This window comes from Cibotium barometz, chromosome 9 (assembly GCF_041138505.1).
Source record: "Cibotium barometz isolate CiBa-2024 chromosome 9, ASM4113850v1, whole genome shotgun sequence".
Lineage (NCBI taxonomy): Eukaryota > Viridiplantae > Streptophyta > Polypodiopsida > Cyatheales > Cibotiaceae > Cibotium > Cibotium barometz.
The window spans coordinates 41,550,776-41,566,601 of record NC_141054.1 but is presented as its reverse complement, the minus strand read 5'-3'; the positions used below and the strand labels follow the sequence as shown (position 1 = coordinate 41,566,601).

The 15,826-nt window shown below is 40.0% G+C and overlaps 1 protein-coding gene across 1 annotated transcript; it reads right to left on the bottom strand.

The window, feature by feature from the left end:
* Nucleotides 1-646: 646 nt before the first annotated feature.
* On the bottom strand, nucleotides 647-6,476 carry LOC147635593 (feruloyl esterase 1-like). Its single transcript, XM_086802970.1, has 11 exons — nucleotides 6,278-6,476; nucleotides 5,603-5,700; nucleotides 5,425-5,513; nucleotides 3,537-3,602; nucleotides 3,398-3,445; nucleotides 2,743-2,810; nucleotides 2,581-2,653; nucleotides 2,331-2,492; nucleotides 1,904-2,098; nucleotides 1,665-1,753; nucleotides 647-1,209 (listed from the first exon to the last, which is right to left on the bottom strand). Exons 2-11 carry the CDS (start codon nucleotides 5,694-5,696, stop codon nucleotides 1,011-1,013), a joined length of 1,083 nt encoding a protein of 360 aa, XP_086659096.1. The 5' UTR covers nucleotides 5,697-5,700; nucleotides 6,278-6,476; the 3' UTR covers nucleotides 647-1,010.
* Between the last annotated feature and the right edge of the window lie 9,350 nt (nucleotides 6,477-15,826).

The following is a 15,826-nucleotide window of genomic DNA, read 5'->3' as shown; positions in this document are numbered from 1 at the left end:
ATTATCATTTGGATTTGCATTTGAGAGAGGAGTTCAAAGCTGCCTATGAAGCCGAAAATCAAGATTTTAGCATTATGAAGAGTCAAGACTATGGAGTCTTCATCAAACATCAAAGAAGCTGCCCAAGGGAAGATGCAAATGGAGTTGGAGATGGAGATTTCTGTCATCAAGAAGCTGCCAACAAAGTTTTGTGAAGGTAAAAGTGTGATTTTGCCTCAAGTTTTTGTTATTGAGCATGGAAGAAGGGTTGCTGATTTGTGGGATGAGAAGATCCCATGGTTCTTTGCATTTGGGCAAAGAGTTTAAAATGGGTCAAAAGGCATGTCCTTGAAGGATCCCAGTCAACACCATCCACATAAAAAAGAACAGACCCCATTACCTCTACCAGCATAGATCTCTCTCTGCCCAATCTATCAATGAAGTCTGCAAGCTCATCAGTGTATGTATAACGTGCGCAGTGGAGAAAGTGGGCATCAACCAGTAACCTGCTCATATAGTGTTCTTGTGGCCCGACTGTGTTATTGTCCTCTTTGCCCTGTATTTGTCGTAGCCTGCTAATCAAAAAAATAATCTCAATGTCACCACTCAATGTACAGCCACAAGTTGCTCTCAAGTTTTTGTAATGGCATCCAATTAACAAACTTAAACGTGTTTTGTTGATAAAAAATGGAGATATTACAAAAGAGTTTCTCTGTTGGAGCCCAGGGACGGCTCCTGCCGCCCCTGACCCCGGCTCCAAAAACAAAAAATGGAGATATTACATGAATTGAGGCTTTGAAAGACATACGCTGGTTGTCAGTTTTGACATTCCAGAATGCGAGGGTAATTGGTATGTAAATGTTGTCAAGAATAAACAAATTCATGTTTATAAAGACAATGAGCCTACAAAGCGTGTTGATGAAGAGTGATCACATTGTACCGGACAAGCCCACAAATCTTCCAAAGGCTTTCTTGTACAGAAGAGTGATCACACAGCCCACACATCTTCTAAAGGATTTCTTGTACATGTGTCACAAAGATTGCCAGCTCTTGAAATCCTGCTCATCCGATTTTGTTCCAAGGGAAAGTGGTAATTGGACCACGAAGCCACCCGCTGTCACCTCAGTTACATTGCTTTTCAATATAAAAGAGCAGGAGGCCCAGGTATCAGCTTCAAGGAAAACTCCCATGTAGCACAAATGATCTGCAATGCTATTCCCAGACACAGACCTGTAGCCAACCACATCCATCAATGAATCTATATCTCCGAAAATCTCATGGGCACACAGAGAGCGAGCCTTTTAATGACCACAGTGGGCCACATAGAGTTATGGACCAGTGCAAAGCAGAGACGATTATACAACACCCAAAAAAAAAAGAGAAAAAAAGCCTAGACGTTGCAGGCTTGTTCAAACCAAATACACTAGTATCATTTGGGGGATATCAAGGTTAGTTTTGGTTTCTTAAACTCTATAATGAGGCCTCCACAAAGAACTGCCAATTTCCCTGCCTTGAATACTGCTCTTACCTCCTCAATTCCTGAGAGAAGAGAGAGAGAGAGAGAGAGAGAGAAAGAGCAAGAGCAAGTTGCACGGGCGCGCGCGCGCGCGCGTGTGTGTGTGAGAGAGAGAGAGAGAGAGAAGAATAATACAAGGCTTGCAAAGCAGATTGAAAAGATATATTACCTGCTACAAGTGGGATCTTCACCAGAGCCATCACAAACATGTTCCAATTCATAGCTCAGGCTTCCCAGACCAACTTTATAAATCCATACCTTCATGCCAATTTATACAAAAGTAAAATCCTGAGACCCAAACAAGCAGTAAAAAAGAGAAAGCACTTCAAAAAGGCAGTAGACACACACCTCTCTTCCAAAATGATGGTAAAAAAGAGAAAGCACTTCAAAAAGGCAGTAGACACACACCTCTCTTCCAAAATGATGGTAGCTTCGCTGCGGAAAAAGTGAATAGTATGGTGGTAGATGAGGAACCATGTCATGACCATGAGTCATCCGATAAGTGCTTGGCACCAAAGCACTATAGTATGCTGCAAAAACATTGTTTCCAATTCGAGGCTGCCCAAACGTCACTGTTTGAATATCCTCCATGCCGTAATTCGCCTATAAAAGTCAATATCCAAAAAAGAATTGAGAAGCAAACACTCTTCTCATCCATTTATTTGACCAGACAAATATTGATCCTAGAAATTCTGACTTGTGTACAATTTCTTTCAATGCTTCTGATAAAGGATGCTTACTTCAAAGTCCTATACCACCGGCACATATGCGTGAAGAAATAATAAGCTTTAATAATGGAAATATTATGAAGCCTGTAGCTATAAAGTTAGCATACCACGAGATCAAGTGAACAGAATGCAGCCATGGCCCCTCCCATTGAATGGCCGGTAACCATAATACTAAGACCATCTATTTCCTGCTGAATGGCCATAACAGCAGCTATGACACGAGGCCGAAGAGTAGTGTTATGATAAGCAGTATAAAATCCCCGGTGTACCTGCAGCAGTTCCACTAGAACCATTACAAGAGAAACCAGACAAATAACCTCCAAGAAAAAAGTCGGGAAAAAAAATCAACTTTCTTACCATGGCACCTGTGACACCAGGGTAATTCAAATCTAGCTGCTTAAAGTACAGATCCTCCATCCAGTTTTGAATGCTGTAAGTGAAACCCATGACCATAATAAGTCAAAGGATTAATATACAAGAAATGCATAGAGGCAATAACGAAATCTCTTTAGAAAAAACCTGTTCTCTTGGGTTCCTCGGAAAGCGACCACAATGGCATTTAAGTCTTCAGCCAGTCCCACGTAGGCCTGCATAATTGTAGCTCACTGACCAATCACTAAAGTGTCCTACACAACCTACCATCTTAGACTATGTATGTGTGTATGCACGCACGAACCTACATACATACGTATGCATGTATGCATGCACGCACGAACCTACATACATATGAATGCACGCATGCATGCATGGAGAAGCGTGCATACATACATGTGCATGACATACAAATGGAAAGTTCAGAATGTTTCCCAATCTTAACAAAAACTGAAGTGCAATCTTAACTCCATGAGAGTCTGCTCACAAAGCTTCATGCGTAGCACGCACTACATGCCACCACATCCCCACTCACGTCATCAGTGCCCAAGAGTAGTCGCAGGCTTATGCACATTGCATAAAGATGCATCCATTTTGGAGGTAAACCTTCATGTATAAACCACCATACTAAGTTTCTCTCACTTCTCTTGTATGTGCATGCAGGTATATATGTTATATGCACAGATGAATTTATGTGCATATGTACATACATCTGTAATATGTAAGTATGTAACAATTTGCAATAAACATAATATTACAAATTAGGATATCTGAACATACTAAAACTAAAACATATATATACCTGTAAGCAGTGTTGTACATCTACGATAAGCTCAACAATTCTGAACCCCTGCACAACAATTCACCAAAAAAAGAAGGCTAAAACTTAAACTAAACTCTCCAAAAGTTAGACCAACAGAAACAACAAACTGACGTATCACCTTGGTGAGGCCATTGCATCTTGTGCAGTTCCAAGAAATAAGAGAATCCAAGTCATTAACATATACCTGCAAAACGTTCATGTGTGTAAAAAAAAGGGGAACAAGAGCCTGTAAACAAGCATATCTTCTGCAGTTCAAAGCAATGAGAGAATCCACGTCAATAACATTTACCTGCAAACTGTTCATTTGTCTTTTAGAAAGACAAACAGGAGCAGGCATGCCAGACTGCCAGTACACACAAAAAACATACAAACCAAAACACAAAAACAACTGTAGCTTCTCTGTGATCCAGCATCAACACAAACTGTTTCTGCATGTGAGTTTCACCGCATTCTCTCAAGGTGGTGGTTCTATATGAAGGTATTTAGGTTTACACAGAAGCAGGCTGGCGCCAAGGAAGATGAAAGACATCCATGGTGTTGTTGTTGTGTGGATGAGAGAGAAAGACAGCCAAAATCTGAAATGTATTGAATGAATTATGAATGAACAATGTCCATGCTTATATACATATCTGTAGAGCTAGTCGGCTATAATAAAAAAGATAGTAGTTTAAACAAAATAATAAAATGCCTAAAAAGGCCTAAAACTAAGCTACAAAATAGCTCAAAAATATGGGAAAATTTCTTAATTACATCAAATAAATATATGGATGAAAAGTGGCATAAAATAGAGTAAAATGGGCTGGAGATGACATGTCCAACATCCCTCTCTTTCCTCTCTTCCTATTATCTGTATATTCTCAGTTTCGTGTTTCAAAGTGATTGAAGAACCTGTTGGCAGTCATCTGCTATCTATATATTTACACCAAGGCCTCTGTTGTGGGTGTGCCCGCCCGATTTAGGTGTTTTCTCATTATTCCTCACTCTCCATATTTTTCCCTATTTTTCCTTGGTGTGGGAGGCTGTCCTGTGCCTGTTGGCTGATCCAGATGCTAGCCGACTAGACTCTGCTGCCCCCAGGCTGTCCCCTATAGCTGGCCGACATGATCTGCTGCTGGCTGTGGCTATTTTGCTGGCTGTCAGCTGCTTTTCAGCAGGCCGACTGGTCATCTAGGGCCATATAAAATGGCCCCTTGCCCCCCCACACTTTTCATCTTGTATCCAGGATTTTCTCTTGTGTATATAGCAGAGTTATACGCTTCTCTCTCTCTCTCTTCATTTCTGTGTTTTCCTGCTGTGCACTTGCTCTAGTGTTTTCAGATCTTGTCTTTATCTCTGCTGCATATTCTGGCAGAACCACACCTCACTAATAGAATTTAAGCAATCTCTCACTTTAGTAATAGAATATAAAGTAGCATATGTGTCTATGAGTGCTCTTGAGTTGGTTAAACTTTAAAGTAGTTCTCTGAGTTATTCATTTGCACTTAGACAGATAGGCCTTTAACTTCAGTTGATTACTTTTTGCATCATCCACCCTTCCATCATATTAATATTATTAGATCGTTTATTGGAGGAAGAGTCAATTTTGGGTGTGTTTTTCCCACCAATTTAAGCTTCCCTACACCCAAACTCCCTTCTGATGTTGGCCTCCTTAGTGCTTGTAGCTCACTTGTGAACCTTTGCTTCATTAGCTCTAGAATTTGATTGTAACGAAGGAAATTTTTGCGGATCAGAAAAGGTTTTTTGAGGCTTGCTTGAGGGTAGTCGGAAATTCCCTTCATTAATGAATTGTCTCATTAACATGTGACACTGGGAAGAATGCCTCCAGATCATGGACATGGCCCAACATCAAATGCTATATATGATGATGAAATTCATTACCGTTGAATGTTTTTTGCAGTATAAATTCCGTCCATTAATTTGTTCAAGCAATTATAGGGCATGGTATTCCTTTTTTAATTTTCAAAAAGCAGAAGAAAACGTCACGTAACAGTAACCAAAGCACATACCACAGATGCATATTCCACGAGAATTTGAGTGAGAGTATGGTTGTATTGAAAGCCGTCATCGGGTTCATCCAGCATTACAGAATCCGGTCCTTGAGAATTTTTATAAACCAAAACAATGTCAAATCAGTTGGAATTGTCCACCTGGATGTCTGATAGATTTATGAGGCCTCGTGATTACCTCTTCCAGCCACTGTGGCTTGCACAAAGCCAATCAAAAACAACCAACACAGCAATCTCCACATGGTGCTATAATCCATATATTTTTTAGCCATCAACCTGCAAAAGAAGAAGGAAAAGAAGGAGTACACTATTTTACATTGATAGGTTCAGCCCCGTTGTACGCACATCTGGTGAATGATTCATTCATTATTAACAATGAAATTCTTGAGTTTTAACATTTTATGATGATGATCATCATCATTAACATCATTTGGGTCACATCATTGTTTTTGGGTGAATGTGAATTTTGACATTTTATGGTGATGATGATCATCATCATCATCATTGTTTTTTGGGTCAGTCTTATGATCATCATCATCTCATGCTCTCGGCAGACATAGCCACACGAAAGTATACGTATGTTGGATGGTTTGATGGGCCCTGGTCTGCTTGCCGTAGTGTTGGATGGTTTGATGGGCCCTAGTTTGGCTGGGTCTGCTTGACTGCGGCAAGCAGACCCGGGTTCAAATTATCCTCGTCCGTGATAAACTCTTTGTAATGAAAGTGATAAGCAGAGCAGATAGAAGGAGACAGCAGAGTGCACATGGTGAACCATGAAGCGCAGGTTTTTCAGGTTTTTGAAGGGAAATCGAGCCTGCAAAAATCGGAAGCACAAAGAGGAGGTACCACTTACTCTTGAGGGAGGTAGTTGAAGGATCGGAAGGAGAAGGTGATGCAAAGCTTGAGAAAGCAGCAAATGCCACTTCTTTCCTTCCTTCCTTCCAGACTCCAACTCCGATTCACGCAGCCCTCAAATTCGCAACCCTTCGCTTTTCTCCCGTCGCAGAGTCTAGCCTGCAACACACACACACATCTTTTTCTTTTTTTTTCTCTCACACACACACACATATATCTATATATAGATGTCACCGACCGTTGTGGTAATTTGTCCCCATGTGTGAAACCGTACAGTTCATCTTATTTGGTGTGCATATATATATATATATACATATATACATGTATATGTATATATATGCACTTATTCGTATATGTAACACATCTATATATATGTGTCACCGACCATTGTGGTAATTTGTCCCCATGTGTGAAACGGTACAGTTCATCTTATTTCGTGTACATATGTATATATACATACACACACACACACACACATATATGGTACACACATATATGCATGTATATGTATATGTATATGTATGTGTACATGTGTACACATACATATACATATATGTATATGTATATGTACATGTGTAAATACATGTGTATCTATATGTATGTATGTTTGTATGTTTGTATGGTATGCATATATATACACATGTATATATGGTGCACATATATACATGTATAGTGATACATATATGCCTGTGTTTTTGTTTTATATGTATATTTGAAAATATTAAAATAATTTAAACATATTTTAAGAAATTAGAGCTCGGGAAAAGATTTAAACTAATTTTAAGAAATTAGAGCTTCGAAAAACACATTTGTGGTATGTGTGTTTGTTTTATATGTATATTTGAAATTAGAGCTTAGGAAAAGTCCTTTACGGTATGTGTTGTCAACAAAGAAAGTCATTATTTCATTCAAACAAAATATTTGGATACCCCAAGTTTCCTAAAGTAATGAGTATTTTAGTAAAATCAATTATTTGTATGTCGATAAATCCAAAGAAAATTGAACGCACTCAACTTTGGACCAATTTGCGAAAAAGTCCAAGTTTGGTGTATTTTGCACATACCCTTGACTATTGCACTTAGGTTTTGAAATTGGTGGTTTTGGATAAGTCTTAGCTAAAAACCTTTAGATTTTAGGAATCCTTAAGAATTGCCATCACCTCCCACTAAAAGTTTTTCGCCATTATTCAACCTTTGTCAACTCTTGAAAATGGAAGTGACATGGAGAAAGAGATGGAGGAAATGGACTTCTAGGCCACTAGAATGGTCATCCTAGCTGCTGACAAGCCTTCTCTGGCTAAAGAGAGGAGCTCTACCAAGAGAAAAAAGCAGATCTTCCTCCCTGTCTCGACAATCAAACAAAGTATTAGGAATGTTGTTGCTTTGCAAGCTGAAGTTGCAGGCGAAGCACATAAAAGGAGACTTTCCAAGATAGGAGAGGGTTCCCCACCAAATGAATGAGAAGACTACTCAAGGCGAAGAAAATGAACTTGGCCTCATTGCTGTTTTTACAACATCTAAGGCCTAACCGACCCCAACTGGCCAAGGATTCTCAAAGATTTGTTATGGTAGTCAGCCCTTAACCCTGATTTCATATGTATTCACGAACTACAAGTGACAATTGAAGTGTTGATGAGTAATCTAAAAAGATTATCTCAACTCTATACTTGGTACAACACAAACCATCCCTAGAGGAAAGAAAATCCATAGGGGTTTTGAATAAATGGCCAATTCCATCACAGAGGTCCAAAAAGATACGAATCATAGATGGGTGGCCCTGCATGTGGACACTAGGGATGGGTGGCCCTGCATGTGGACACTAGGGAATATAAATGGGATGCAGCCTCCATTTATGCCTATGGGTGTGCGAGCTCTCACCCAAAGCTATGGTCTTCACTCCTACATGCTGATGCCCCAATCATCATGTTGGGAGATTTTCATAGTGGAAGACAAGGAAGACGGTTCCACATGGTGAGTAAAACCCTCTGAGAGGCAAGAAAAGAAAAAATGACTTAATTGTAAAGGATTTCACTCCTTAACGGACATAGCCTTCAATAGAGAGTTCACATGGTCTAATGGCCAAGTAGGACCAAGCATCAAAAAAAGCATGGTTGGAAAGATGTTATTTGTCAAATGGTTTAAGTACTAGCACCTTTCTGAAATCTAAACTAAAGGTCCTCAGTTCCATTGTCCTTTCAAACCACAAACCCATCCTATTGTCCTTAAGAAAAAAAAAAGTCATAAAGTGAGGGTTGGTTGGTTCCATACAAACCCCATGCTCCCCACGGTGAAAGCTCAAATAGCCCGGAGCAATAACTCCTTTGGAAACAAATCCCTTTTTGCTATTAGATAATTGTTGGCCCAGAAGGTGGGCAAGCCAATCAAAGAGATGTTTTCCATTCTTAGAAAAGAAGAATGAAAAGGACGGCATTCCCATGCTAAAAAGAAGTGATGGGGCTATAGGATGGAATCAGTTGAGGAGAATCTTATACTAATGAAAAGGACTTCATTCCCATGGTGAAAAGAAGTGATGGCTGAGGAGAATCTTGTACTAGTGGAGAGCCATTTTTCTGTGATTTTTAGCTCCTATAGTCTAGAGTGAAGAGAGACTCCAAGCCTCCAAAATGTGTCAATGTCTAGAACCCTCCTCTTTCTAACAGCACTCTTGAGCTGAATTTCTCTACAAAGGAAGTGGAAAACTCTATTGACTCTCTGAAAAATGGTAAGAGTCTTGGTCTGGACAGTCTTCCTCTGCCAAATCCTGGTCTGGACGGTCTCCCAGACTGAGTTTTTCAAAACAAATAAAGAGTCATTGATCACACCCCTGCTCAAAGTGTGGGAAGAAGCCCTTGCTCAAAGTGTGGGAAGAAGCAATGAGTTCTTCAAAACGAATAAAGAGTCATTAATCACACCCCTGCTCAAAGTGTGGGAAAAATTAGTGATGTTTGAAGCCCTGCCCTTTACCATGAAAGGACTTATCAAACTGATACACAAGAGGCATGATAAATACTCCATTTCTAACTAGACCATAGCCTACAAAATATTTGCTAATAGTCTAGCTCGCAAACTATCTAGTCATCTCAAAGCATGAATCTGACATGAATAAAAAGGATTTATCAAAGGAAGGTTCATTCTCAATGCTACCATAGCCATTGTGGGAGGCTATGGTAGCATTGAGAATGAACATCCCAAAACAAGCAACGAGATTATATCTGTTTTAAAATGATAGTCTAAAGTGGGACTTTGTGCTTCATTCTCTAAAAAGTATCAGTCTAGGCCCCTTATTTATTAAGTACAGTAAAACTACGTTTGGAAATGCTAGAGCTTGGGTATCACGTTGGCCTTTCATAGATGTTAATATAAGTTTCTCTCTCTCTCTCTCTCTCTCTCTCTCTCTCTCTCTCTCTCTCTCTAGGATGTCTTATGAAATCGGTTATAGATGAAGGCCGCCTGAAGGGAAGTGATAAAATGTAAGTCAAATGTGCCTCCAACAGTTCACAGATGATATCTATTACACAATGATGAATGCATAATGATGAAGAGTCTATAAAAGCTTTCTGGCACTTTTTACAAATTTTCTACCTTGCCTCCAGGTCTAAAATCAACCATAGCAATCACACTAAAATTAGCATCAAAACACTTATGTCTTAGCCTGCAAAGTGGCTTTTAAACCAACAATGTGAAGTAATTCCAGAAGGGAACAATTTTTTGTTTGTTGGGCATCCCCATGGGCTTTGGAGTCATTCTGCATCAACTATAGGTGCTAATTGTGTACAAAACAAACTTTGAGAATTAGAAAGGTTACCAGCGAGGCTTGGCTACTCAATGTATATAATTGTTTTGAAAGACATATGTGTACAGCCTCTCTTGTTAGAGAGGAAGTACTTCCTCTCCTACAAGACCATCCAACAATGATTTACACCCCCTTGAGGTAATGTGCACGAATTTATGTGGTCAAATGGGGAGAGGAATTACTTTATGTGGTCAATTGCAGGAGAGGAAGTACTTCCTCTCTCCTGCAAAAGACCATCCAACAATGATTTACTAGGGAATAAATGGATGGAGTGCACGATTGCTCTCGTTTGTGTTCCTTCAAAAGAGGGTGTGGCTTGGGGGTGTCAGGGGAGCATGGCACTACAAGGCAGGGAACGGGCTGAGCGAGGCACAAGAGGGGAGGGAAGCCCTTTATCAATGGCATGAAAAGAGGATCTTTGTGAGCATATATATGTAATGCACCTTGCTTGTCGAGTTCTTGCACGAGGTTTGGACCTTAGGCTTTGTCCCAATTTGTGTTATGGCTCACCCTAACCCTCCTTAAAACACATCCAAAAAGAGATTACCTGGTGAACTGCAACTGTCGTGAGGATCTTTCCAATGGCCGAGCTCATAACGCTTGAGGTCTCCAAGCTCTACAACTCCTTGAGAAGCAATTCCACCACGTCTCCCGCGAGCATTATAAGAGAGAGAGATTAGTAAGAGGATTAGCAAGAGAAATACTCAATTGCACAATGGGAGAGTATGTTGTATTATGAGAGATGTTCACTTATATACATGGCCATAAGTGTTCACACTCACTTAAACTGTGGCCTGCTGGGCACTTTAGGCTCATGAGAGGCCTACTGCTATTACAATGATTACTCTCATAATATATTCATGAAGTACATCACTTAGGACTTCATCCAAACTTGCTACCACATGCTCTTGAAGCAAGAATCGCCATACATACTCTGTCACACCATTATGGGCGCTCGTCCAAGTTGTAACTTTGGACACTATTGCTTCATATCTTGAATGTATAACCCTTTGGTGTATCTATCGTGACTCCTTGATGTAAGATAATGGTGGTAGCTCTTGTTAATCCTAGAATTGGATTAACATTCCCCCCTTCCTGATGGCGATCGTGTCCGCGTGATTGCGTTGAAGACCTTTATGTAGGGAGAATGAACAAGCTTTGTCGATGGCGTTGATGATGAGTGACATTCAATGGTCTTTGTTCCTCCAGAAGGAATAAGAAAAGCTAGTTAATGAATGAAGAGGTTAGTGGTGTATTGGGAATTCCTAACGGGGTGGGGGGTGGGGAATGATTGCCTTTTTATATTTGTGAGCCCCTCTTTTTTTTTGCTCAATTTGTTTTTGGCAATCATCAGCAAGGTTACATGTGATTTTTGTTAGTGGGGACACTAAGAGATGTTAATAATGGCAGAGAAGAGAGGAAAGGATTCGGAGGAACGTAGACTTAATCATCAGAACGAGATGGTGATTCTCAGTTCTTCATTTGATTCATTGAAGACATTCATTATTTGAAGAAATTGGTTTTTGATGATGTCCCTTTGTGTGGTGCAGGATTCTTGTCGAGAAGAAACTGTTCCTATCTTCTTCTGCCCACGTGCTTTTTATGTTTTTATGTATATTGAAGTGCTCTTATGAAAAAGTAGATTTACATGAAGTACAAGAATTGAGTCATATAGACTCTTATTGAACTGCTCTGTGTTGAAGTAGCCACTTGTTGGTGAGGATTGAAAAAATTACGTCGACTTGTGAGGCTAATATAGATATCTTCAGTAAGGATTGAAGATCATTGATTTGTGAAGATAGTGGTGTCGTTTGGAGAGGTTTGTAATTTGAAGGAAAATTTCAGGCAATGGGTTGTACCATTGACCAGACTTTCGCCCACCATGGCCCCCCAATCCAGAGATATACCTGGAAGTTGTCGATGGTGAGGCTTTGGTGCAAATGTTGTCCAATGTATAAGTATGGATATGTACCCATGGAGCAGCTGCTACATTAATTTAGCCAAAATAATAGTAATCAATAAGCTAACAGATATATAATGGCTATTGCAGATTATTGAAAAAGGTTAATGCATGAGATGGCTTAATCCGTGATGAGGCTTAAATTGTGAAAGTGCAGGTTCTTAAGCCATGAGATGGAACTCTGTGAGATGGAATTCCGTAAATTTTTAGGTTTTGACCTTAATAGTTTTTTTTTGGGTCATCTAGGTCATGACTTTCAAGCAACTGCAAGCAACTACTTCTTATGCACTTATTTCTCACATCCAGAGGGATGACAAGAGCATTGTTATTTTGTCCTTGATGCGCTCATAAGTCTCCGTTGCAGATGTAGGTATTGATTCTAGAATTTGTTGCTCAGATGTTGTTGAGGCAGTAGGGAAGACTGCTGATTGTTTGGTTAGACACATAAGCTCTTGTGTTGGTGCTGAATGCACGAGAGTTGTTGATTGAGTGATTTGCTGGTCTTTGCTTAGGCCTCCATTCTTTTCGAACTTTAGGTGAAGCTGTTGGGGTTGAAGTTGGTGGTGAGGCTTTCTTCACATTGTTTGATTTTGACAACCATATGATGGAATTACCATCATAGTATCCTTGTTGTTGAAGCACATGCATAGGCACTCATCTTTGATGAACATTATAGAGGGTGGCTGATGTGCTTGGTGTTGCTGCTTTCTTCTTAGTGCAAGCTTAGTGGACATTGTGATGCACTTGGAGACCCAATTTTTGGTATTTCTTTGGTAGTACCCTTGTGCGTGCAGCAGTGTTTTTGGTATCCAGACTTGATGACTTGGTGGAGATTTTTGAGGAACTTGTATAGGCTTTTGTGGACTGTGTTGTGGAGTACTTTTCTTTTCCTTAGGCCTTTGAGTGCTGCGTTGAGGAAGACCGATGAAGATGCATAGGCTCTGGGGTCTTTCCTTTGAGTTCCTTATTAGAGATAGATGGTTTGGCTATGGGAACTTCTTCAGGAATAGCTGTTGATTGCGAGGTTTTGGCATCGAGCTTCGTAGGTGATGATGTTGTTGAAGGAGTAGAAGCTTTGTCGGAGTCGTTTGTTGATGCAGATGGTAGGTCATTGTGTAGAGGGGCTTTTGTGGAAGAGGCTTGTATCCTTTTGTGTTCAGCATCATAGATATCCATTAAAGTTGGATCCTCTTCCTTGCAGTATGGTATTGTCAACTTTTTGTCGTTGACCATCATTATGACCCAAGATCAAATCTGCTTCCAACACGTACTCAACCAAAAAAAACTTGCAAGTAAGGGGGTTAGTTTCAATATACATTGTATGTTCAAAGTACCCTAAACATGGCATGTTCAAGTCTTGTGTAAAGTTCATTCTTTCAGGATGTGCCGTGAGTGTTGGTTGACCTAACAAATCCCATAGCTCGAGGGTCATGAGATTGTGTTCTTGTGTTGGATAAAGTTGTGCTTGAGCTATGGTGATTTTATTTGCAATTTCCAATCCAACCAGAATCCTAGGGATATTTTCAATAAGATATATTGGTACTTCCAGCTTTTGCAAGGTTTTTTCTTCCCGTAATAGCAATTTTACATTGCTTTTGCAGGAGTGTTCAAGGTGAGTGTTTACATGGATTCATCTATTGAATACAACGATTCACCTATCCAAGTTCTACCAAGAACGACATCATACTCAAGGGAATCTAGGGTAACATGGAATGTAAATTCCATATCGCCATCGACGATTGTTTGAGTAGTGTATCTAAAGTAACCTCGAACTTCAATGTTTTGTCCATTGGCTCCTCTTGAAAGACTACTGCTTGTAGGGATGATTTTAGGTTGTCCCAATGACACCCAAGTGTCTATTATCACGATGTTATGACTAGCTCGAGGGCTAATCAATGCGCGTTTGTGCTTAACATCATTGCTTGTAGGGAAATCCAACCATACTATGGAAATCCAACCATACTATGATAGAATCTTCCAAAGGAACCATGGGTGTTTTGGTTATTGTTTCGGCTTTTCAGATCCCGTTTCTGTTTCATACTCCCATTCACTTTCATTCTCATTTTGGCTTTCAGCTTTTTTAAGAGTACCCAATGCGTACACTCCAATGCGTACACTGGCACACTTGGCCCTCTGATAATTCTTAATGAGGACTGTTTGGAAACTTGCAAATTCTCACAGTCCTATTTTATGGAGTTCTTTATGTCTTGGTATAACTTAGGTTGAGCCCTTAAAGGTGCAAGTGTTGATGTGATGCTGGCTTTATTTTATGAGAGAAGAGCATTCCTCCGAATGAGGTTTTGAGAGACTATTTTAATCTTGTAAGGAAATTATCGAATTCCTCACGCGCTTTCTCAAGCGTATAGTTTGTACAATCTGTTCCAAATAACTCTTCTGTAGAGAGTATGTCTTCCTCTTGAAAGGGGAAGCAGTACTCCTCTAGGCTTTGTATCTTGGTTGCTGTTTTAGGTTTGGCATTATGAGGCTCAATCACAACCGCTGACCCTGTAAGACATTCAACCAAGCTAAGCATGCTCTCCTGAGCTTGCTTTCTACGTTCCGCATATGTCATGTGATCATCATTATCCATTTGGGGTGGTTTGGTGGGTTCTAGTTTCTTGATTGGTCTATGTGGTACATTGAGCGAAGAGTAAGAACTTATTTCATCCTCACTTAGTGATGTACTAGAACTTATTTCATTCTTTGACTTTCTTTCGTTTGTCAGTTTTTCATTACATTTACCCATGCGACGAGATTAAATTTTCCTTTGCATTTTTGTATCCTGTGTTGCACATATGGGTGTTGAGGTTTGTGTGGTAGTGAGGTGGATGCTTCTGCATCATGTATAGCTTTTGGCTCCTTTTTGTTTGTGTCCCTTTTTGGGTTTATGTCCTCTACAGACTCCTTTTTCCTATCTTTTAATTCAACCTTGGTTTCAACAGTTTGTTGTCCTTTGTTTTTCTTGGTTTTAGAAGGTTTTATTTTCTCTTTCGGGTTCTGTTTTAAAGCATGTTCTTCTACCCATGTTGAGGTATTATCATTTTCTTTTCTTTTGACTGTTTCTCGTACCTTGGCTTGTAAGCGTGTAAGCACATTCAAGGGTACCTAGCCAATTGTCCGTTTTGTACACTTAAGACGTTAAGAGTTATATTTTGTGAGACAAGCTGCATTGAAGCAACTCGTCTCGAGAAATCTTGGAACGTGATCAATGCCACATCGTTCACACATTGGTCACTCACAAGGTGTCAGTGACTATGGGCATGGAAGTATTCCAAACTATGTAGACTGCCACCTTGTGAGGTCCACGACAATAGAAACACTATAGTGTTCGACTAACTGCTTCCTGAGCAGTTTCTACCCTTTGGACTGTTTTTGTTTGGTGCATGGGAGAAGGAGGTTTTGAGTACATTGTGGATGAAGCAGGACACTTTTTAGTATCATGGTCAAAGGTTTTGCAATATATGCAGTATAGAAGAATAGGTGCCTTGTATGCACAATGAGGATTGGGATGAAGGCGCTCTAGGGCTCATCGAAAAGCTGACATGGAGCTCTTCGGCTTTAGGCTCGATCGTTCGAAGTCAAAATCAACTATTTTGGCCTCTGACCAGCAGCCTCAAAATTTGACCCAAAAATCGAGGCAAAAAATAGCCCAAAAAACACGAAAAATCACAAAAACCAGCGTGAGAACGATAAGCCATATTCAGGCTACTTTTTGAGAGTCTAAACGACAAAATCATGGATGACTCAGGGAAACAAAACTCCAAAAATACTACAACTCCCTCATATAGAATTTTA